Source organism: Ceratotherium simum, chromosome 28 (genome assembly GCF_057802395.1).
Source record: "Ceratotherium simum simum isolate JZ-2026a chromosome 28, ASM5780239v1, whole genome shotgun sequence".
Classification (NCBI taxonomy): domain Eukaryota; kingdom Metazoa; phylum Chordata; class Mammalia; order Perissodactyla; family Rhinocerotidae; genus Ceratotherium; species Ceratotherium simum.
Genome location: NC_141927.1, coordinates 26096954 through 26121725, shown reverse-complemented (window position 1 = coordinate 26121725; position 24772 = coordinate 26096954). Strand labels below are relative to the sequence as shown.

Here is a 24772-nt window from a genome sequence, read left to right as displayed (position 1 = left end):
TCAGAGCTTACAATGAATTTAAGGAAAACTTCAGAGCATATGGCATTCCTATGTCTCCCAAGTGTAGTTTGATGGGACCGGCAGTGAACATGAAGAGGAGGTATGATTTTTAAAAAGCTGTTGGAGTATTGTGTTGCAAATAAAATCTAAGAAGGCATTTTGCAATTCACTTTTCTGTTTCTATTTTTTTCCTGGTGTTTTATTGCTGCCTTTCATTCCCAAACACTATAAATGTTCCTTGCCAGCTTTACATTCCAAATTCTAACTCCATGGGTTCTCTCCAAGAATCTGACACTTACTTCTCCTGGTGTACTGGAAAGAAGGAATGTCACAGCTTAGCTAAGTAAGGGGGTGGGGGTGGGAGTGGGGGTGGCAGGGAGGGGGGTCTGAGCCTGGGGGAACATGTCACAAACTCTCATTCTTATCCATCATCTCATCCCTAAACGGCAGCATTTGGATAAAATAGCCTCTAAATTCTTCCAGTCCTGTAAGTCTACGACCCTACAGGGATGAGGTTTGACTCTGGTTTGGACCATCAAATTTCATACACGTCCAAGTCCAACTGTTTATTACAGCATTCCACCCCTGGCAGTGATGCAGACTGAAAGGGGAGTGGTGTTTTTCAGGCCTTTGTGCTGTTACTCTTTGTATTTACAGTTTGCTGATCACCAACCAAAGACGACTGACGTCTCAGAGCTGTCATCACAGACCCAGGGTCAGCAAGGCCTAATTCTGCTCAAGTGCGCTGAGAAGACAGGAGACGGGGGAGTCCTCGCAGAGCACAGCTCCAGAGACCTACCGTCTCAGCGACGCCCTCAGCTTGGAGGTATTGAACCCCGGCTTTTCAAAGTGAGGTCTGAGGACCAGCATTAAAGGCGTCACCTGTGAGTTTGTTAGACAGGGAGGCTCAGGCCCCGCCCCAGACCTGCAGGGTCAGAGTCTGCGCATTAGGAGTATCCAGGTGACTCACGTGCACATAAAAGTTTGAGAAGCCTCTAGTTAAGTGTGGCTGACCACCCCTGCCTTGCCCCTAAGTATGGCAAGACCAGGCCCCGAATTAGCCGCGTGTCTGCTGTCGCGTTGCGGGAGGGGGCATGAGCCCCCACTACTCCTCGCCACTAAAGAGCGGCGGAGAGAGGGACGCGAGGCGCGGCGGTTCTCCCGCAGCCCCGCTCCTCCCGGGCAGCTCTTCCCTGGGAGATTCTCCCCACCCTCCCCGCGCCCCTCACACCCCCACCCAGCCGTCCCCAGTGAGCGGCGGGAGCGGGAGTAAAGCCCGCCCCGGGCGCCCCCTGCGCTCCTCCCCGCCTGCCGTTCCCTCGGGCGAGCGCGGCTCCAGCCCGGAGGCGCCGGCACCCAGCGCAGGCTCTCCCGCGCCCTGTCCCCTCCTGTCCCCTCCCCGGCCATGGAGCCCCGGGCGCTCTTTCTGCTCCTGTCGCCGGTGCTGGCCGCGCTGGGGAGCCTGGGGGGCTCCGGGATCGGTAAGTAGGGCGCCCTGGGGAGAGCGGCACCCCGCGCTGCAGGGGGCAGTGGTGGCGGGCTGCAGGGGCGGCGGGAGGAGGGGAGCTTGGGACACCCTTGCTGGGTGTGCGCGGCGTCCCCCAAGCCCCGGCATTCTGCAGGACCTTTTGTGTAGGAGGGCGAGCCTGGGCCTCCCGGAGGGGCCGACAGGTGAGTCTCGTGGTCCCCTGCTTCTCGGCCCTTTAGTCCCTTATGAACCTGCCCGGTGGGTGGGAGGGTAGTGGGCTCAGGGGACGAATTCGGTGTCTTTTCCTCTCCTGTCCTCAAGCAGGTGGGAAAGGGAGCTCTTGCCACACCTGAGTGCAGGACGCGCCCTCCCTTCCAGGCACTTCCTTCCCCCAACGTCCAGGCCAGGCCAAGTCGTGTGCACTTTCTAGCCCTGATCTCTACTGGGCCCGCCGCCCGGGTCTACCAGGCAGCAAATTTAGCTTCTTGGAAGCCTCGGGAAGAGGGGCCTCACTCCAGAAACAGCCCAGGGGAAATGGGGCTTGGGCCTCAGGTGCGGTTAGGAAGCAACTTCCTGTGGCACCTGTTGGTAGCACTCAGGTCTAGGCAGACCCCAAGGCAGAGGAGAGCTGAATTGAGGTCCCACCTGACTGAGACACCCACAGTTCCCACAGGGCCAGTGGCTGGTGACCTAGCCAGTAGAAGGTGCCCAGCGTTTGTCAAACCACCTGGCCTGCAGGCTTGCCATCTCTCAGGACAGGTGCTCCTGATTGGCCCTCACAGATGGAAGGCAGGTTTTAAATCATTTTAACTTATGCAGGCTCTTTCTGGGTCAAGGTCCTGTTAACTAGTTTGGAGGAGGTGCCACTTAACTGAGATATTTGTCTTCCAGGAGAGATTCTAACCCTCAGATTTTTGCCTAACCCGGTGGAGCATCTCTGTTGTGACAAGAAGCCCTTGCTCTGTGTGGTCTGTTTGCACCACTCCTGAAACAAGATTTAAAGTTACTTGTGTTTTTTACTAAGCAGTGGTTTCCAACACCTTCTAGTATGAAGACATCTTTATGATGTCTGTTTTAGAACAGCACGTGATCATTGTACTTTGTGTATTGATAAACTATGAGAAATCTACTATAAACTTAATATGTAAATAAATACATTCATAAATAAGTTTCTTATTATTCACAGAAAGCATCTACCTAAATTTGAAAAGTAGTGTTTGAGACCCATCTGCAGGTAACATGTAGAATCTATATGCACATTTGGTCTCCAGGCTGAGAATCACCAGGGCAAAATATAGTTCCAGGTGTGACTCACCTAGCAGTGAGTGTCTTTGAGGGCTGACTGCAACCCTAATTGAGATCCTTCTAGAAGGATCTGCTGGAAGAGGTAGTAAAGGAGTTAATGCTTTGTGAGCATTTATGTGGTGGGTACTGTGCCAAGTGGGTTTGTGCTCATTTAATCCTTGAATCTTCCTCTTAGGATCCCTCATTTACTAGCCTCATTTTATAGACAAAATTAAGTTCCAAAGAGAGGAAGTAACCCTCCCAAGGTCATGTTGTTAGTAAGTGGTCCAACCAAAACTCCAACCTATGTAGCCTGACATCTGAGCCTGTGCTCCCATATTAGTGATTGCTGACATCACCTGCTCTCAGTTTAATGGTTTTGGTTAAGTCAAGTGAGATTGCCTGGAGGGATGTGAGTAGACAGCAAACTTATTAGCTATCCATTAATGAATGATACTTCCTAAGTATTTTATTAGAAATGCTTTTTATAAGCCAGCATTGGAATATCAAACATTGAGTAACTGTGCTGAAAGCAGTCTTAGAGGGATACAAGTAAGACTAAGGTGTGGTCCCTTAGCAAAGAAGGTGAGTCTACGCAATGGCCTTCCATTGTCAACTTCCATTACATATCTTTGCATACAACTTTCCCTTCCATACGCACAAATTGTCCCTGGGAGTAGGAATTGCTGGTCTTCACTACGTCTTTCAGAGACTTCTACTAGTATGGGTCACATGGCTTATGTTTGCTGGGCATCAAGGATTGGCTTTTTCTCTTTGAAAGTTAGGACAATATAGTAAACTAAGTACAATCAGGCCTTCTTGGTGTTTCCTTCTGAGGACCACATTCCATAACAGGCTTATTTTTGACCATTAATCTTTCAAGGTTGACAAGCACAAGTTCATGACTTGGATAAAACTGATAGTAAAAATCAATCTCATGCAAATAACTAAAACTTACAAATATTTGTAACCAGGTTATTAGAGGCATTCTTATAAAGATGGTATGTAGGACCCAAACCCTACTCTCATTTTAAGACATATCTACTACACACGTCTAAAAATAAACTAGAGTCAAGTACTTTGGACCTAGACCTCTAAACTTGCAACTCTTCATGTTCTGAGTCTTTGAACCAGAGCTGGAAGAAGTCAGTCTGCCCCATCCTAGTAGGAAAGCAGGGAGGCCAACGACAATACTCCAGCAACAACTCCACGACACTGGAAACAGTGGTTTCCAAGGATCATCACTGGTGAACTCGTGTGGGTTGTTAGGGTACTGAATCCCACTAGCATTCTCCTGGGTATTAGTTGAAGAAAGGTGTCCAAAACGACCTTTGACTGCAGCTTATCATGAAAAGGTGCTCTCTTATACCCAAGGAAGCCAGGAACTCGCATGACTTTGCTTCTTGGCCATCCAATGCAGATGAAGTAAGGTGTAACATAACGAGGCAAGCTGCATGTGGTGAAAGGTGCATTCCTGTGGCCTGGCTCTGCAATGGAGAGCAAGAGTGCCCTGATGGGACTGACGAGCAGTGTGGTAAGCGCTTCCCACTACTGTGTCGGGTACTTGTCCACATCTGGCCCTTATTGCTCTGTGCTCGGTTGGCAGCACAGTTTGTGTGGTTTTCACCCTCTTAGGGGGTATTCAGAAATACTGGGTGTTCTGGGTTGTTGCAGGCTTTCATTGGGTAAGGCCAGGGATGTTCCTTCAAGTGTTGGTAGCACTATTGTCAAAACAAATGTGGAGGGCTAGTTGGGATGGAAAATCCAGCAAAAGTCTGGCTCCTCACTTTAATTTCAGGCTTAACCATCTGTGGCAGTTAGTTAAACTGGAATAATACAGAGATTCCTTTATAGGAAACCCTTGCAGACCCCAATGCACACAATTACTTTTATATACAATAAACTAGTTCAACTTTTATGTGTTTAGATATTATCTGACTGAAAAATAACTTTGTAAATTGAGTACAAAGAAAACTACAAAACCAATAGAAACCAAGTTAGCCATTCGATAAATGTCTTGCTGAAATAAAACTCAAATATTTCTGTGCTAAGAGTGCTCGAAGCCCTAGAAGGGACACCTGAGCACCTGTTTATGAGGAAGCCTCTTAACAGATACCTCACATCCTTGTGTAGTGCATACGTAAGGGGGAATTCCTCATTAAAGGAGAAAAACCCCCAAAGAACTTAGTGAATACTACATTCCTTTTCTCCATATGCACGTTCCTGGGATGGTCACTTACTGTAACTACTTTAACATGAAACCTTTGCTATTAAAACATGTAACATTGCAGGTTAGAGTAAAATTTCATACTTGCAGGAATGCCTTGTGTTCTGCCCCCCTTCGCTTAATCCCAGCTCCCCAGGTTTACTTGCCAGTAGGCATACATATTTGAAGGTTTAATTAAACCCCAGACTAACAGTTCCCAGCTTGTCCTAGATCTTCATGTAGTGTCGAATGCCAAAGGAGTTCAAAGAAGTGAACCTATAAAACTGTACTGTCCAGTGCAGTAGCTGCTAGCCACATGTGAGGATTTAAATTTATTTAAATACATTAAATAAAATAAATTCAGTTCTTCTGTCCTACTAGCCACATCTCAAGGGTTCAATAGCCACATGTGACCAGTGGCTACCATTTTGGACCACACAGATATAAAACGCTTCGTCACAGAAAATTTTATTGGACAATGATGTTCTAGAAGAACGATGGGGAGGATAAGCTTTATTGATCTGCTAGGTGATTGTCCCTTGGTAAGTAAGGGGTACTGTGTGATATCGTCAGGGGTAGTGTGAAAAGGACAGTCAAGTTTAGGGTTGACTCCAGCAGCAAATCAAGAATTAATTATTCTTTTGCTAATGAAAATACTGAATATGAAACCCAAATTTAAAAGCTGCTAGTGTCCTGACAACTGCTTCTTCCTTTCTTCTTCTTCTTGAACACTGCTGCTGGCCCGCAGAGGAAATATGTCATGGACACCCACAGGCCTGGCAGTGTGATGATGGGAAGTGTATTTCTGTTAGCTGGCTTTGTGATGGTGTTGGTGACTGCTTAGATGGCTCTGACGAGGTTAACTGTGGTATGTGCAACTTATTTTCATCTTTGGTCCTATTCTGTTTATCACTACCATTGATTAATATCAACAGTATTAGGTAAAACAAGCCATTCAATAGCCTATGCCATACATGTTAAACCCAGATATTAAATTGTCTCTGGTATTACAGGTGACATTTTACCTACTTCTCCATTTTTCAGAATTACGTAAAATAGATTATCAGCTTTATTGACTTTTTAAACTCTTTGGGGTGAAACTTCAGTATACAAAGTTATGGCCACGTCTCCAATGGCTACCATCCCTTTCAGTTCTTGGTTTTCTATAGACTGAATCCATGAGCAAACTATAAATACCTAAATAATAAGTTCATAGTACAGCAGTTCTAGCTCACTGAGCCAACTCCTGCCTTTTAGAGAGATTGACAGTGTGTCCGGCCCAAAAAATCCAGTGTCCAGGAAATTCTCAGTGTCGTGATGCCTGGGAGCTCTGTGATGTCCATGAGGACTGTGATGGGTTTGACGAAGCGCACTGCCCCCGGAAGCATTGCCTGGCTAGGCAGTGGCAGTGCAGGAACAGGGTGTGTGTCATGGACAGCTGGAAGTGCAATGGCATCGACGACTGTGGTGACTCCTCAGATGAGGACATCTGTGGTGAGTCTTGCTCCCTGCCTCCTTTTGTTTAAAGGGAAGGTTGTACTATGTGGGCTGCTTTCTGAAAGTTGCATTTTAATTCCTATGACTGAGACTGCCATCTTATATCTAAAAACAGGATGTTTCCTAGCAGTAACCAAGAGTTAGTTATCCATGGAAACATAAAGCAGTCTTGAATAGTGACTCTGCAATGGACACTCGAAGCATTGCCTAGAATGTTTCCACTATTCAGTTATGGCCAACGCACAGAACACCTGAGCATCGGTGTCTTAATGAGGCCTCCTAACAGATGCCTCACATCCTTGTGCAGTTCATATGGAAGGGGAAGGGTCCTCATTAAAGGAGGAAAGCCCCCACAAAGAAGTTGGTGAGTGCTACATTTCTTTAGTTTACATACACAGTGCAGTGGAACCTCCAACTTCTTGGTGAACCACAATCCCATTCAGTCTTTCTTTTCTAGAGTTAAATCTGCAATATTGAATATATTCAAATTCTAACATTTTTATAATAAGTATAAGCTTGTTTCTTAGGAGAATACTTCTTTTAGGGCTGGTGTTGACTGACTTTAATACCATTTCAATTAGAACTATTTAATACTAGCTAAATTTCATATTAATGCCATTTCAATCCAGTGCCCAGAGGTCTTAACCTCTTTGTTATCAAGTCTAAAGTCCCAATTCCATGAAAATCTGGCTGAAAAGATAAAACTTTCTGTCCTACCTAGACTTGCCTTGGGTTATAGAAATATGACCACCGTGCCCACTGTAAGGGTGGTCTATTTCTACCCCCCACTATAAGTATTAGTGAAAAAGAATGCCTAACTTCCTACACAGATTCCTGTCCAGAAGGCATGGTTAGATGTGATGAAGGGAAATGCATCTTAGAATCCCTAATGTGTGATGGGGAAGCAGACTGCACAGATGGCACCGATGAACCTACCACATGTGGTAAGAAACCAATTGCTTGGCTTAACGTGGGAGTGGGGAGAATAAGATTAAAGAACTCAGTGGCTTAGATATCATAGGGGTCTGCTCTCTGAGAGAATGCTTGGACCAAAACTCCTACATAAGGAGCTATCCTTCAATGATGGATCCCTCACATTTTACAAGTTCCAGCCCTTGGCTCTGGTGTCCTGAGAGTGAGCAAATATTACCTAAGCTGTAAAACTTTGAGAGTTATTTTCATGTTGAAGCTTTAGGGAAATAGACTAAACACTTCAAACTATATTACTCCTAAAATTCTGGAATAAAGAATAGAAACTTTGCCACCGAGAAGCGAATCATTTGTTGGGGACAAAATGGTGAATTCTCTAAGGATTTAACAGAGAAAGGAGCTAGGAAGATTATTTCCTGGTGAGGAGGGGGTGGGGCTTCTGAGCAAGCAGCTCCAGCTTTTAAACCCTTGTGTTTCTGGCTTAATCCATAAGTAGGGGTAGAGGAAGAGTGAGCATCTGTCTCCAAGTCATTTTGTCATCTGTCCCCTATTTCCCCCCAAAATCTGGTCTTAGACATGTATGATGAAACCTCTTGAGTACTGTTAAAGGCTGCGAAAGAAGCTTTTTACTAAAGGAACACATAAGAAATTCTAAGAACCTAAACAGTGGAACAAAGTACAGGTTTCTGGTCCTGTATAGATAATTTATTGGGTAGACAGTAAATTATTATATCACTTCCTGAGGTAAGGGTGGCAGCCACCATAAATTCTAGACAAAATAGAGAAGAGGTTGCTGGCCCCTCCCTGGGTGAACAGTACACAAACACTTGAAATTGTCCAGACCGTGGGCCTAGAAAGAAATGCCTTGCCCCTGCCCCGTGACTCCTGACTTTCCCTCTTCTACAGTCTTCCCCTAAAGCCTCCATATTCTTAAGTAAGAGGTCAGAGTCAAAGGTTATTCTTAACCAGTCATCTGTTCTCATAAGAGTAAAAAGGGTTGTGACACAACAGGATTTGTAAAACATTTTATCTTTACCGTGTTCAAATGTACTGACCACTGTCTTGTCTCTACCAGGTAAAAACTGCTCTCTGGCCAACGGGGGCTGTGAGGGGCAGTGCAGTGACACAAGCTGGGGTGTCCAGTGTTCGTGTGGGACTGGATGGCAATTACAGCTGGATCGTCAGAGCTGTGGAGGTCAGAATTCATTTGGCTCACCTTTTAAAAAAAGTTTTATTTATTTATTTATTTATTTATTTATTTTCCCCCCAAAGCCCCAGTAGATAGTTGTGTGTCATAGCTGCACATCCTTCTAGTTGCTGTATGTGGGACACGGCCTCAGCATGGCCGGAGAAGCGGTGCGTCGGTGCGCGCCCGGGATCCGAACCTGAGCCACCAGCAGCAGAGCGCGTGCACTTAACCGCTAAGCCACGGGGCCGGCCCTAAAAAAAGTTTTTATTGTAGTAAAATATACATAACATAAAATTTACCATTTTAATCATTTTTAAGTGTACAGTTCAGTGGCATCAACTACATTCAAAGTGTTGTGCAACCATTGCCACTATCCATTTCCAGAACTTTTTTGTCACCCCAACAGAAACTCTGTACCCACCAAACAATAACTCCCCAGACCCCCCTACCCCATCCCCTGGTAACTTCTACTGACTTTTTGTCTCTCTGAATTTACCTATTCTATTACTGCATGTAATTGGAATCATACAGTATTTGTCCTTTTGTGTCTGGCTTATTTCACTTAGCATGTCTTTAAGGCTCATCCATGTTGTAGCATGTATCAGAATTTCCTTCATTTTAAGGCCAAATAATATTCCATTGTATGTATATACCACATTTTATCCATTCATCTGTTGATGGTCATTTGGGTTTTTTCCACCTTTTGGTTACTGTGGATAATGCTGCTGTGAACACTGGTGAACAAATATCTGTTTGAGTGCCTGTTTTCAATTCTCTTGGGTACGTACTAGAAGTAGAACTACTGGATCATATGGTAAATTCTATGTTTAACTTTTTGAAGAACCAACAAACTGTTTTCCACAGAGGCTGCACCATTTGACATTCCCACCAGCAAGGCACAAGGGTTCCAATTTCTCCACATCCTTGTCAATGCTTGTTATCCTCCTTTGTGAGAATTGCAGGTCAACGGTTGACTAATGAGAAAATGTTAAATTTAGCAGCTTTCTCTTATGGAATTTAAGGGTTTCTTTCATAGAATAAATACGCTTATCACTTCACAGCCATGCCTAGGTCTGTGGTGTGGGTGGTAGGGCAGATTCTGAAATTAGAGCCTACTGTGTATTATCCTTGCTTGTTCCTGCTGGCTGACCTTCTCTGAGTCACCCAATCCTTGAAGTCGCATTTCTTCCCTTTGTGAAATGGGATTATTATGCCAGAATGGCTAAAATAAATTTCATATATCTTCATTCTTCAGTAACAATATGAACAGGTTATGGCTGTTGCTTTGTAGCACTTGTCCATAAAAATATGGGACCATATTTTAGGTTAAAATGTGATTAGGAGGGTAAAAGACTTATTGTCTTAATGCTTTGGCCTAAGAGTAGATCAGCCCTGCCATCCTGAGCCTGGGCAATGACCCCTATTCAGTAGTCCCCTCTCTCTTCGTGGGTTCTACCTGCAGCCCTACAAGCTTGGGTGGGAAGGATAAAGAGGAAAGGCCCTGGTTATTAGACAGCATCAGAGTTACATTTAACAATGACTTTGGTGTTAACAATTCATCAAGAATTGTAATGAGCTTCTTCATTGGAAGTCGGAAGTTAGTATCTGGTCATGGCCTTGGAGGGGTCTGGGTTTTGTACACATGCCCAGGCTTCTGCAGCAGCCTTTTAGGGTTATGGCTCGTTGTGGGGCTTGATTGGCCACTGAGTTTGACTTGTGGCCATATATTAATTATTCTTCCCCTGGGCTGCGAAGGCATTGTTCTACTTTAGGATTCTATGGTTTTGGAGGAATAATGTTTTCCTGGCAATGCCCCCAAGGAACCACATTCCTTCCTGTTAAAAAAAAAAAAAAAAAAAAAATCTCTCCTAGTCCTATGACTCATACTCTACAGGGTCCCTGCCATCCCGCTTTAAGTACTAGGAAAGGATAGTACCTTATCTAAATTCTGCCAGTTATACCTGTGAGGCTTAAGCCCTTTCCATCGTTTTGGATGAGATGTCACATGGCACGGTAGTGAACTCTAGGCCTTAACATTTGTCATTCTGAATTAGGCTCTGGCTGGCTTGACAAGTGACACGTCCCCAAGAATGTTGCTAGGGTAACATAGATCAGTATTCTGTATCAACCAAACATCTAGGGTCCCTATGTGATGTTTCTGCTGAATTACATTCACATGCGTGGGCATTCTGTGGAGGCAAGGAGTGTCTATTCCAGCACCTGCACAGTGACTTCCACATAATGCATGTCTAGTGAGTATCTGAAAAGTGGCCCAAAAAACCAAAAATATTCAAGAGATTGTTCCTGGGTCTTCTCTAACTTTTGGCTCTCTGTCTTCAGATGTAGATGAGTGCTCTATGGCCTACAGTCCTTGTGGTCAGCTGTGTCATAATACACCAGGCTCTTACTCCTGTGAGTGTATTCAAGGTCACCAGCTTGTCAATGGCACCGACTGTCGAGTTATGGGTGAGTTTCAATACTGAAAGCAAAGCCAGCTCCTGCTCTATTCTTAGCAGTAATTATAGATAAAAGTGATATAGATGATCCATTTTAAGGTTTAGTGTTAGAGATGACTTTGTTCTTTCCATAAAGAAGCTGCTATTAATAACATTCCTTGGCCAACTGGAGTGTCAGTTGCTATTAAATATCTTTTAAATGACTTAGTTATTCTATAGGCTCTACAACTAGGTGCTCCAGAGACCCAACCAACATAATCTTAATTTGGCCTGTGCTTCTTTATCGCTGGGGCACTTAATTACATTTGGCTACTATATACAAGGCATGGAGAGGACTTCTGTCTAGCTGGGGAGAAGGGCTGAATCTGAAATCAAATAAGGCAGTAAAGTTCCAAAGATTAGTTTTAATGTGCTCGAGTTCAGAGGAGGAAGAGAGACTTAACGTGGTCAACTAGATCTCTTCTGGATATGCCTCAGTCTAGACTTCAGAGATAAGTGGATTTTGGCATGGGAGATGGGATAACATATTTAAAGAGAATGATGTGAAAGAAAGTTTCAAAGTAATGTGTCCCTACTTCTATTGCAGATGATGCTGTTAAAATTCTTATCGCAGCAGATCAAGAGCTTGGTGTCCTGCATCGAAGAACAGGCAATTATGAGACTCTGATACCTATAAAATCAAGGCCGACTTCTGTTGCATATGATCTTGAGAGAAGCATGTATTTCTGGGTGGATGAAGTCTTAAATGTGTTTGTCCTTGGGAAGCCAAACTCCATTCCCCTCTATCCAGGTATATTTCTTGGTGTTAAGAGGCCTAGTTTCTTAAAGCTACTTAAACATAATGTGAGAAGTGTATGTATTCATCCAGGCACCTTCCTCTGTGACTCACTTGTCATGAATCATGAGAGTACATAGAAGCTCAATCTGAGATAAGACTATGTAGTTTGGCTCTACAGGAGCTTCATAGAACATAACTTGATAATTAAATCACTGTTAAGCAGTACAGAAAATTTGAGTATGTGGACTCAGGCCAAGGTTAGTCTCAGCCCCATCATTAGGTATGTGACCTTGGGCAAGTTGTTAACTCCTTTGAACTGCCCTCTCTAAGATGAGGGTAATAGTCCTCGTCTCTTTGGGTAAGCATGGGGATTAATCTAGACAGTGCTGGTAAGGAAGTGCTTAGCATAGATCTTGGCACATAGAAATCCTCTGGTAGCAGTTAAGATGTAGACTTCATAGCAATTCACCGGAAACTTCTGTAATAAATATTGCCCCAAAGTGAGGTCACATTCTCTTGGATTCCTTGGTTCTGCTTCTGTTAAGGTCTTTCTCTTTCCCTCTGCCCACTCTATGTGGGAAACACCTTAGCACAACTCTGGCCCTCACTCCCTGTGTCCTATTTGCCTCGTTGTATAGCTTGAAATCAGATGTAGAAACATTTTGTCCGAGTCTCTCTTTTCAAAGTAAGATGGGTGTAGAAGAATACAGGAACATAACACTTCTCCTGTATCCCCAGAACTTAAAACAGTGAACAGTATCTCTTTGGACTGGTTCACGGGACAGTTGTATTGGGCTAGCAGCTTCGCAAGGGTCATCTATGCTGGTTTAAGTGATGGTAGAGGCTACGTCAAAATCTTGGAAAAGGATCTGGTGCCAGAGCAGCTGATAGTGTTTCCTGAAAAGAAGTAAGTAGTGTTTCTTGGAATATATCCAAAATCATTGGTTATCTTAGATATTTAAGTTGATAAAAGAACACTTCAGCCTTTTCAACCTAGGTCTCATTTGCTCCAAAAATTTCTTAATTTTGAAGTCTAAATTGAATATTATAGAGCCAAACTTTTCAAAGTCTGAGTCTAAGAGAAGAAATACCCAGCATTCTCAGCAGTGCAATGATACGAGGCCTGTGCGAGAGAGCTGAGGGAGCCTGGCTGTTCAGGATAATGTACGTGCAGCTGAGGACTTCTCTAACCCTTTGCACTTTTGCTGTCCTCAGGTACTTGTACTGGGTAAATCGAGGTGAGAAAGGCATGCGGACTATTGAAACTGCAGGGATGGACGGCTCTGATAGGAAGGTGCTTGCGGTTGTGAACATGGAGGAACCCGTGGGACTGACACTTGACCGTGTGATTGGCAGGCTCTACTGGATCAGTAAATTTAAAGAGGTACCATAGATAGGTTAGGAGGAAAAGGGAAACCCTTTCAGTAGGGGCTTGGGGTGATGGTGGGTAAGTACCAAGTTCTCTTAAGTCTTACACCAACTTGGTGAGGTATCTTCTGGCCATGAAAATTGAGAACAGCAAGCTATAATTGCATGGTATGTTTAGTTAGAGCCAGACTGTATCAACATAGGCTTGGAGACTTAGTGTGACTTTCTTAAATACTCTACAGTCAAACTTGGCACTGGAATTTCCTGGTAGTATAGGTCATGTTCTATGTTGTACCTAGGATACAAAACCTTTTTAAGATGGCAGTCCACTTCCTTGAAAGCATGCAGTTACTTAAGTACTTCAGTGTCTGGTACTCGTATTTCTAGGTCTTAATATTCTAGTTTATGTTATCTAATTTTTGGAAGCATCCAACTAAAAGACCAATATGACATGGTGGCTAAAAGCAGAGGCTTGGGAGTCATGTTTTTAAGCCTATGACCTCCAGCTGTGATTTTGGCTACTTACGCTGAGCTCTTTGAGCTCCCATTGCCCTCTCTGAAAAGAGATAGAATGCCTACCTCAGAAGGCAGTTGGAGAATGTAGTGAAAGGATTTGGGACAATGTCTGGATGTGGACAATAAGTTATTGTAGCTACTTGTACAACGTATCTGTGACCCCAGTTTGTACAAGAAGCAGTCCAATCCACTGGCTTTGGTGTGAGCCTTCATGAATCCTTAGATGAGTTCATCTTTATCAAGTTGATATCACGTAAAGATGTTGAATCAGTTTCCAAGAAACTGGGGTGCACTGACGTTGTCAGCATCTCTGGCTAATGCATCCATGCTCTCATGAGACTCTCTAACCTGCAGTCCATAGAGACGGTAAACGTGGATGGCAGCGGGAGGCACACCTTTCCTGAGGTCTTCTTGGAAGGTGAAGATCCAGTAGGACTAGCTGTATTTGAGAACTCTTTCTTCTGGGCAAATAAAATACAGCTGTTTTGTACTTCACCCCACACCCCGAAGAAGAGAGAGGTGCTGCTAAATGCCTCCGTATCTGCTTTCTCAGTCCTCCACAAATCCCAGCAGCCTAAGAGTAAGTCAACAGCTTGCTTTTGAAATGCTTATGAATCAGAATGCATATTAAATGGAAACTACGTAAATTACTACCTCAGTCTGTTGTTGGAACTTGCTATTTTGAGGCGGGGGTACGTTCTTGGTATCATTTCAGACTTATACAGGACTTCTAAGTAAGATGAACTGAACAAAAACATCTACTGGGAAACTCATTCCAGGCATGTACCTTATGCTTGTCCAATGTAGCAACCAGATTTTTAATGTCTGAAATAGACAAAACAAGGTAGTAAGCTGTTCACAGAAGCGCTAGAATAACTTACTCACTGACAGGTGAATTGATAACAGAAAATTGAACCAAGCCCAGCATCCTGCTTATCGAAGGAAGTCAAATATTCATTGACTAGGAGTTGAAAGCTTTTGTTAATCTGAAATTATATGTCAGATTCAACTCAGATAATGCTGCTTAAATGGGTCCAAGAAACTAACTAAAGTAGAGAGCCTAGACCGCTATTTCCTTCTAAGAGAGTCTTCCTATAAGCAAGCTAGACAGTCATTTTGCCTTAACTCTAAGGGAGAAGATGCTGTTGGTTGAAGCTTTATTGGCCCGAGCTCAATATAGGTAGGTAATTGTCACTATCAGAAAGACAGGAGACCACAGGCATTCAGAGATCAGCATGCCTAACGTGGAAGGTAACAAGTACACTGGGATTCCTCTTAAGGCAAAAATGACTTAACTCCCCTTGAGTATTAATTTTTGAACTAGTATGGATAAATAAATCTGAAATTGTATCTACCTGTTTCTATTTTAAAATAGGCAGATACCCAGCATGCGTTCCAGGTTCTTGTAGCCACTTGTGTCTCCTGTCTCCCGTCCATCCCAAGGGCTATAAGTGTGTTTGTCCAGAGGGAATGTTTCTTTTACCTTCTGGTACATGTAATGGTAAGTATGCTGGGTGAAATGGGCTTGGCTCAAGGAGGCACGTTCCCTGGTAGGCCTGGAAATAATGTAGCTTCCATTTTTGGATCAATCACTTTTATACTGACAACCTACTTTGATAACAAGTTTTGTTATCAAAAGACCTTGATTTTTTTTTTCTTTTTTTATTGTGCTAAAATATTTGTTGTTAGTGCTGTGGAGTCAATTCCAACTCCTAGTGACCCTGTGGACAGCAGAGTGGAACCCTGCTCGGTCTTGTTGCACCATCCTCTCACCTTCCGGCCCTATATCAGACAATGCTCTGCTGCTATTCATAGGGTTTTCATGGCCAATTTTTTCTGAAGTGGGTGGCAGTTCTTTCTTCCTAGTCTATCTTAGTCTGGAAGCCTCACTGAAACGTGTCCATCATGGGTGATGCTGCTGGTATTTGAAATCCCAGTGGCATACCTTTCAGCATCATAGCAACACACAGCCGCCACAGTATGACAACCGACAGATGGGTGGGGTGGTTCCCTGACTGGGAAGCGAACCTGGGCTGCGGCATTGAGATCGCCTATTCTTTTTAAATTTTATTTATTTATTTTTTCCCCCAAAGCCCCAGTAGACAGTTGTATGTCATAGCTGCACATCCTTCCAATTGCTGCATGTGGGACCCGGCCTCAGCATGGCCAGAAAAGCGGTGCGCCTGTGCGCGCCCGGGATCCGAACCCCGGGCCGTCAGTATCAGAGCGCGCGCACTTAACCGCTAAGCCACGGGGCCGGCCCGAGATCGCCTATTCTTAACCACTAGACCAATCAGTGCTAAAATATACATAATGTAAAATTTACCATTTTAACTATTTTTAATTGTACAGTTCAGTGGCATTAAATGCATTCATATTTTTGTGCAACCATCACCACCAGCCATCCCCAGAACTTTTTCATCTTCCCAAACTGAAATTCTATACCCATTCAACAATTACTCCCCATTCCTCTCTCGGCACAGCCCCTGGTGACCACCATTCTACTTTCTGTCTTTATGAATTTGACTACCTTAGGTACCTCATATAAGTGGAATCATACAGTATTTGTCCTTTTGTGACTGGCTTATTTCACTTAGCATAGGTTCATCCATATTGCAACGTGTCAGAATTTCCTTTCTTTTTAAGGCTGAATAATATTCCATTGTATGTATATACTACCTTTTGTTTATCCATTCATCCCTCAATAGACTTGGGTTTCATTAGTTTTAAAACAGGAATAAATAGCTTACCCCACTCAGTTTTACGTGAAAAATAAATGACCAAGTTGATATAAGAAAGAAATCTATAATCTTATGACTATTGTGTGTTCTGACTTGTTTGTAAGCAGAGCATCTACTTCAATATTAACATAAGTTCTTCACGTTGCTGTTCCATCTTTGAAACATTAAAGATGGAACATCTTTACATAATCCATTGAACATCTCTATCCAAATTACTTGACTTCTTTCTATAGAACATTGAGGTTTTCAGAGGAACAAATGACATAAATGTGTTCATGTTCTAACTATCTTTAAAAAATGCAGTTCACAGGGGTAGCCATAGAATGCAATCACGGTGTGATAAGCTTTTGTGCCAAACTCAAGACTTCAGCTTAAATTGTATTTTGAACATTATATATACAGTTAAATACCCAAGTAACTTTTCTTTAAATAGGCAATAGAGTTTAAAATTCTTTGCACTGAGACTTGTGTACTATAAGCAAGGATTTGATGACATTCCTGAATAAAATGGAGCATCACTCCAGCCCTAATCCTCATGATTCTGTGTGAACCTTTCAGCAGAAATTCCAAAGACTTAGTGCCTTGAGAAAACTGAGCAACACTTTCATTTGCCCAAATGACTGACTGCTTTAAGGAAACTAGAGCGTTCATGTTGTCTGTGTGCTTCAGAAGTGAACTTGATAAGATCCCTTCCTGTGGGTGCCTCAGCTCGAGGGAGGGGCATTGCTCAAGAAGGGAGTAGGGGGCTTATTTGACAAATAGTCAAGTAATAAGTCTCCTCTTTTCCCTGGTAGAGTTGAAACTTGTATTTTCTTCTGGCAAACATCTCTACTTGTTGAAAGTTGGTTTTATGGGAACTGCTATAGAAAAAACTCTAGTTCAAGAGCATCCTAGGAACATCTATTTACTAGATATTGACTGGAAAAGAAACCTTGTCTACTGGACAAATGCTAAGGGACAGCTGTTCTGCTCAACTGGCTATTCAGGAGAAAAGCAAGAGATTTGGACAGAGCATAGAGGTAAGTGGGAGTGGCTATTTTGGGTTTTCCCCTTTATTTTCTGACTTTAAAATTAGCTAGAACTGGAGCCACTAAGTCCTGCCTGTTCCTGATCTGAATCAACCTTAATGCCAAAGAGTGGTCTTAACTAATTTAAATATTAAGTGTCTCTGCTTTACCCTTGTTCTTATGAGGGGCATGCAGAGTGTTAAAAGGCTACCGTGATTTGGGAAATCCTAGGGTCAGTGGTAAGGTTTTTAAAATTCTATTTTTCTGGCCTGAAGTCTGGGTAGGAGAGAAATAGACCTTAAATACTTCAATTTTGCATTGCAGATTTTTCTTACACTAATTTAGAGGTAATTTGCAATGCAGATTTCAGAGAGAACTAGCAAGATATTTTCTTAATATGGTGATGTATACTTTCTCTCCCCTCCCACACTCCTAAATGCCACACCCTACCCTTAGCTCCCTGTACTCTGCCTAAATGCAAACATCTACTTTGTAAAAGAGAACTGAGACTTGAGCTCTGGGGTGAGTAATTTGATTTCTGAATGTGTGTGCCCTGGGGACTCTGACTACATGCTTTACTACAAGAAGTGCTGTATTGAAATATACATTCCTGAGACATCTTTTAGAGCAGTAGATGCTACCTTGTGGGCAAGCACAATGCCTGGCACCTAAGAGCTTCCAGTACCCTGACCTAGAGAACTTTCAGGAGAAACTGAAATGGGCAGTGGTCTTGTGATACATCTAATGACTGTCTAGGAAACCCCTGATCGTGAATTTCTTCCCACTTAATTAAAATGCTACCTTCCCCTCCCTGGGTAATCTTTGCTAATTGGTTTTTGGGTACAATTATTGTATCAAGGATTTATAAGAGGCTGACCATTTCATTTGAGCTGGGTCTTGTATTGAATATTGGTCCCTATGGTAGGTGGCTCTGAAATAATAAATATATATTGTCACTGTCCTCAGTTACTTGCACAGAGCTCCTAAGACCTTTGTAATTTCCTGAGTGATAGGAGTATCTGACATAGAAATCCTAAATCTCTTAGAATTTCCTGGGTGATAGGAACAGCTTTTGTTCTAATGAGGCAACTCTTGGTGTGTTCTGCAATGCAATTTCTACCCTACCCAGACCTAAGACCAGAAAAATCTTAAAAACCTTATCACTGCCCCTAGGAGACTGGTCACCAGAAACACCAAGCCATGACTAGAAGCTTAGAACTTTTAGCCACACTCCCCATTCTCTGGAGAGAGGAGAGGGCCTGGAAATGGAGTTAATAATCATGCCTATGTGAGCCTATGTGATGAAGCCTCCATAAGAATCCCAAAAGTATGGGGTTCAAGAGCTTCTGTGTTGGTGTGAACACATCTATGCGCTGGAGGGAGGTGCACCCCAACTCTAGGAGACAGAAGATTCTGGACTTAGGATCCTTTGGACATTGCCTTATGTATCTCTTCATCTGGCTGTTCATCTCTATCCTTGATATTACAAACCAGTAAACATAAATAAGTGTTTCCCTGAGTTCTGTGAGCCCTTCTAGCAAATTGTCGAACTCAAGGAGGGGGTTGTAGGAACCCCGATTTAGAGCCAGAAGAACAGGTGACAACCAGAGACTTATGATTAGTGTCTAAGGTGGGGACAGTCTTGTGGGACCAAGCCCTTAACTTGTGGGATCTGATGCTAACTCCAGGTAGACAGTGTCAGAATGGAATTGAATTGTAGGACACCCAGCTGGTGTTGCAGAATTGCTTTGTGTGGGGAAAAAACCCAGCCACTTGGTGTCAGAAGTGTTGTTGTATGGGTCAAGGAGACACACAGCAGTGTTTTTCCTAAAAAGTGGCTGAAAAGCTTGACAAAGCTGGGCAGGCCTTTTGTAGATAGTAATCAGCTTCAGGCGTTCTATCTAGGCCTGTTTACAGATCTCAGGGCCTCCTTACAACCCATGAGATTGCAGCTTTCAGCTATCCTTACATCAAAGTATACTGATGTCAGCGTTGTTTTCTCTTGGGTGTGTTAATCTTGTCCTCATGATGAAAACTGAGGCTGGAAAATACAGATGAAATTCCTAATCAAAAATTGGAGGGCTTCAAAACTCTGCTTTAGAATAGAGTACGTGTCTTTAAGAACCTGTCTAGCGTCGCTCAAAGAGCATTTTGTGACCCTGGCAGCTGGACTTGCCACCTTGAATCAGCGTAGTGCCAAGGTTAAATCTTCCTCCAGAGGAGAGCACACGTTTTCTGCAGATGGCAGAGCCTAGCAAAGAAGAGAGAAGCTGAACAGAGTATGGCCAGTCTGTTCTTACTAACTTGCCAATCTTAAGACACTTCTTTCCTGGGAAGGAGTGACTTGGGGAATGTGGGGAGAATTCAGACGTACAATCTTATGCATGTTCTTCCACATGAAAATGTGAGGAATATTAGTAAAGGTATGCTCCCACCCTAAGACCCAGGAGTAGAAAGAACTTATAGCACATTAAGCCCTGTGTGTACTGGCTTCTCCATTCTGCCACTCGTGCCCCACTTCCATGCCTTGCCTGTTTGTCAACTTCCCTAGTAGATAACCTTAGAATTCTTATTAGAATACCCAATGGTGTGCTGGGATTTATTTAATGACTGGCTTGCTAAGGGGGAAAAGTGTGCATATATCTACCTACATATGTTTATAATAAAGCTTACTGATATAAAGGATGTGCAACACAATTTACAAATAATAAAATATACAACATTCTTTATTGTAAATTTCATATAGCCAACTAACTTTCACATATTGGCTACAGATCCAAGAATTCAGAATAAAAAAGCAATGTATAGATCAAGATCAAGATTTAACAAAATCCAGCTATGAATAAATGCTGGATTGCTACCTGATTTAACAAAAGTCGATGACATCATTGACTGAATGTAGTCTTGATGTGAATGTTGTTTGACACTTGTGTTTCTGTAAACAAGTGAGATGAAACTGAAGCAATGAAAACCAGTCATCAATGACATAAATGACTTATTTGTGGAAGTGGATAATAGTGTTCAAATACTAGAAAAATATTTCCTCAGTTTGTTGTGGTGTTTAAAATGTAATGGCTGTAGGGGCTGGCCCCGTGGCTTAGCGGTGAAGTGTGCGCGCTCTGCTACTGGCGGCCCAGGTTCGGATCCCGGATGCACACCGACGCACCGCTTGTCTAGCCATGCTGAGGCCGCGTACCACATACAGCAACTAAAAGGATGTGCAACTATGACATACAACTATCTACTGGGGCTTTCGGGAGAAAAAGGGGAAAAGAAGGAGGAGGATTGGCAATAGATGTTAGCTCAGGGCCGGTCTTCCTCAGCAAAAAGAGAAGGATTGGCATGGATGTTAGCTCAGGGCTGATCTTCCTCACACACACACACAAAAATAATAATGTAATGGCTATAGACACAACACATGTAACTTTAATCTGCAATATTAACATTTTCTCTATCACTTTAAGTCTAGACTAGAGGTTGTCAACCTCTTTCTGTAAAAGGCCAGGTAGTAAATATTTTAGGCTTGTTGGGCACTCTGCCATTGTGTCTCAAAAGCAGCCATAGACAATATGTGAATGCTTTGGCTGTGTTCCACTAAAACTTATTTACAAAAACAGACCATAGGCTGGATTTGGCCCAAGTGCTGTTATTTGCCCGTCCCTGATCTAGAAAACACAACCAAAGCCAACCCAAGCCCTGATTTATAGAGTTTGCCAATTTTCATGGTGTAAATACTCCCACAAAGCCAGATGTCAAGCTACCAATGTAACATCCCTGAACATGGAGTTGGGAAGGGGTGTGCAGTAACAAAGCTTTAATGTGGTGTTTCAACCATGCAGATGCAATGAATATAAATAACCAAGAGCATAGATAATAGGAAAATGTAGGAAAATGATTAGGCAATTATTTGAATATTTATTAGTTTTGTTTCAAATACGATTTAAGTTGATATAATTTAGTTTTTAATAATAGCTGTATTGAACAACAAGTTTACTGAATCCCTGAATTTAACAATTGGCTGTTATGAGCTTGTGCAAGCTATGTCCGGCACACTGCTCTAAAACAACTAACACTATTCTAAGCTTTTTGTATGTATAAACTCTAATCCTCATAACTCTATGTGGGAAGCACTTTCCCTACCATACATTTGTGGAAACTGAGGCACAGAAATGAACTGACACTTTATTATGGAACTGTGTTTCATACAAGGTAGTCTGACTTGCTATCCTAATACTGCTCCTCACCTTTATGCTACACTGCATCGCAGAGTAGGCAATACCTAGCTCAGACCCCATTGTATAGCTAGCTATGGTGGGCAGGATGGGTGTAGGGGGAGTGCTCTGCAGGCTAGTGCCTAACTCGGTTATTCACATCTAAAAACTGACACATTGTGGCTTTAATATACTTGGTCCCTATCATATCTGTGTCATCTAGTTGTAGATCTCCTCACTGTCCATCCATTCTACTGATGACCTTTCATATCATAGTGTCATGGTGTCACTTTAGCTCAGTCTCTGCTTTCCTATATAGCAATTTCAGTCTTAGTCACTTGACGTGTAATTGATTGATTTTCATACTTAACCTATGAGGAAAAGGAACGTGAATTTGAAGTTGCAGACCTGCATTTAAATGCAAGCCTTGGCACTTAGATATCTAACCTATAAAATGCAGTGAGTGTCTATCTTGCCAGGTAGTTATAAGGATTGGATGAGCTCATGTGACAGACAAGATGCTGGAATCGGAATAGGCATGATGGGACTCATAAGGTGAATGAGGTGTACAGGCTGTTAGTGACTAGTTTTTGCATCCCCTAATTGTCTCTTTTCCATTCTTGACTCAAAGCTTAAGACAGTGCATGAACGTATTTGAATGCCCTTTGTAATGGGAGTTACTTTTCCTCCTTACAGTCTGTTCAGCAAGTGTGGACATATCAACTGGGGACTTGTACTGGCTGCCCTGTGACAGAAGTGCTATTCAGAAGACTAGAATCACTGGCGCAGACACACATACCCTCTACAGAACGGGCAGCATTATACTGCATCTTCTTCTTGATTGGCCAAAGAGGGTGCTCTACTGGGTAGAAAGTGAGAAGCACTTGCAAAGTATGACCCTTGATGGCAAAAACAGACAGGAAGTCTGGAGAGGCACCTGGACGGCAGAAACCCACATGGCCTTAGACCTCGGCTCATCTAGCATCCTCTGGACCACCAAAGAGTTAGGTAAGCACTGCACAGCCAGTGCAGGTGGAAGAAGCTCGAGGGGCTAAGAGTCTTGTTTTGATATAATGATTCCAGTCATTCTTAGAACTAGTTAGGCATAGGCTCAGATTCTGATTTTCATAGTTAAAGCTGGGGCGCAGGTCACCTATCTCAAACTCAATTCTCATCTATAAGCCTAAATATATGATTTAAAAGAGAATACTTCAGAAATAACATACTTAATAGCTTTTTGCAGTGTTCAGAATTTGTTTCGACTTCTATAAGAAGTAATGGAACCAAACTTCCATTGCAAATGAAGTATAGGTTCTTCAGGTATACCTTGATAACAGTACAAGTTATCCCTTGTGGGCAGATTTGCTAGTCTTCTCACTAAGAAGCCATCCTTGCAGCCTGGCAGCTACGTGCTGATAACCAGGTGTTTTAGTATATATGTGGAAGATGGTAAAGTCGCATCTGATGTTCCCATATGGCAGACCTCACTTTCCTGGAGCTTTAAACACTTCCTTTGACTGTCTTTAACTAAAACCTACAAAACTTGATAGGAAGAATCTGTGCTTATTTTCAGTTTGGGGTCACTGAACCTCAATCATATGGCACCCATGCCTCCCCCCTGTCACAGCTTACTTGTTCTATATCAACTTGTAAGAACTTTACTCTTCCTTAGGGTTGCAAAGTCTGAGTCTCCTGAAAAATAGAACCTACAGTTTGAACAAGACCTGGAGTGATGGCATCATAGTCGCCCATGAGCCCTACCTGGTGACCGTGAACAGAGCAGCTCTTGTGCTGTGGAACAGAAGGATGCTGGAGCCCCTCTCGGTGTCAAAAGAGCCGTTCATAAGGAAAATCATCATCCTGGCAGAGAACCAGGAGGTTCCAGGTGAGTCTTCCTCTGTGGGGTTATTCTTTGAGATCCACTTTACCTTGTCTCCTCAGTGTGTTTTTATAAGATAAAATCCTGGGTATCTTTATGTTTGTATTGGCAGCTGTTCCAACCCACAGTTCAGCAGGCCTTCTCCCTAACTGTCCATGTCCTAGAAGAGCAAGAATCTAACACATTGCTCAAAGATGCTAAGTGACACAAGGCTCTGTGCAATACTCCAAGAAGTTTGCACACCGTAGGCTCTTTGGGGAACCATCTTGCACATTAGCGTGTTAAAGCTCTTAATCTGGCAGTAAAGAGATCTGCTTTTTTGCTCTAAACCAGTTTCCCAAACTGATTTTACCAAGGAACCCCCTTTTTCCATAGCAGTAGCATCTTGCAGAGGACCCTTGGCAAAGCTGTCCTGGGGCTGCAGATACCAGGAAAAGCAATGCTCTCCTGTTGAAGCTGCACCTTTTCATTCAGATTAACTTCCTTAAAGCTGATTTACCTTTTTTTTTTTCATATCAGCCTTTGACACAGAGCCAAAAAATCTGATCTTGGATCTTGAGGCAGAAAAAGAAGAAATCTTATCACAGGATTCAGGGGGCTTTGTTGGCAGAAGCAGCTGGAAGTCCCAAGGAAGAGTAGAAACAAAGAGGGGCAGAACCATTCCTGTTTCTATGTACCTGCTCCATAGAGGTCTCATCTCCCTCTTCTGTCTAAACTAGCTTGCTTTTTGATTCACTGGTTGGTTTAACCCGATCTTAAGGATTAAGAAGCATTAGGCATAGGAACATATTTCTTAGGTAGTAAATTGTGCTAATAAACAGTTGACTTTTTGGTAAGAAATCCAATTTTGATTATTCTACTAACAAGTCGGTTAGGTTGCTGTGATAGTTTCTCAAGAGTGCTAATTGGGAATTTTGAGTAGCGTCACTTATACATCCCAATGAATGAGTGCCCACGTCATGCTGGCCCCTGACCCAGACCACAAGATGCTATAGCGGGGAACCAGGCAGAACCAGTCCCTATCTTCAGAAACTTACCTTATTTTTCATTCCTAGAATATAGCATCAGATAGTGAAGAAATTAAGGTTAAAGTTAATAGACCTGAAAGGAGAAAAAAAGTGCCCATTAGATGATGGGCGAATGTACCCCATTTAATCTAGGGATCTAGGCCTTGGGTCAGTTTCACCTTTTCTTCCTGTGAGGTAGGGAAGTGTGGTTACCCAGCCATGACGTGGTTTTCTG

General features: G+C 43.0%; 1 protein-coding gene across 3 annotated transcripts in view; it reads left to right on the top strand.

Annotated features, from left to right (window-relative positions):
• The first annotated feature begins 1271 nt into the window (after positions 1-1271).
• LOC106801599 (low-density lipoprotein receptor-related protein 2-like) overlaps positions 1272-24772 on the top strand; it is a 42320-nt gene continuing 18819 nt past the window's right edge. For 2 of the 3 annotated variants that reach the window (XM_087418470.1, XM_014786311.2), the window contains exons 1-14: positions 1630-4286; positions 5707-5826; positions 6216-6452; positions 7286-7399; positions 8461-8580; positions 10915-11040; positions 11617-11820; positions 12547-12715; positions 13024-13192; positions 14047-14272; positions 15068-15193; positions 17228-17452; positions 22348-22659; positions 23324-23536. In XM_087418470.1, coding sequence (XP_087274596.1) covers positions 4100-4286; positions 5707-5826; positions 6216-6452; positions 7286-7399; positions 8461-8580; positions 10915-11040; positions 11617-11820; positions 12547-12715; positions 13024-13192; positions 14047-14272; positions 15068-15193; positions 17228-17452; positions 22348-22659; positions 23324-23536 — 2548 coding nt within the window. In that variant the 5' untranslated portion in view covers positions 1630-4099. Of the gene's footprint in view, positions 1482-1629; positions 4287-5706; positions 5827-6215; positions 6453-7285; positions 7400-8460; positions 8581-10914; positions 11041-11616; positions 11821-12546; positions 12716-13023; positions 13193-14046; positions 14273-15067; positions 15194-17227; positions 17453-22347; positions 22660-23323; positions 23537-24772 lie in introns of those variants that run through there. The other variant, XM_087418471.1, reaches the window with a different exon arrangement.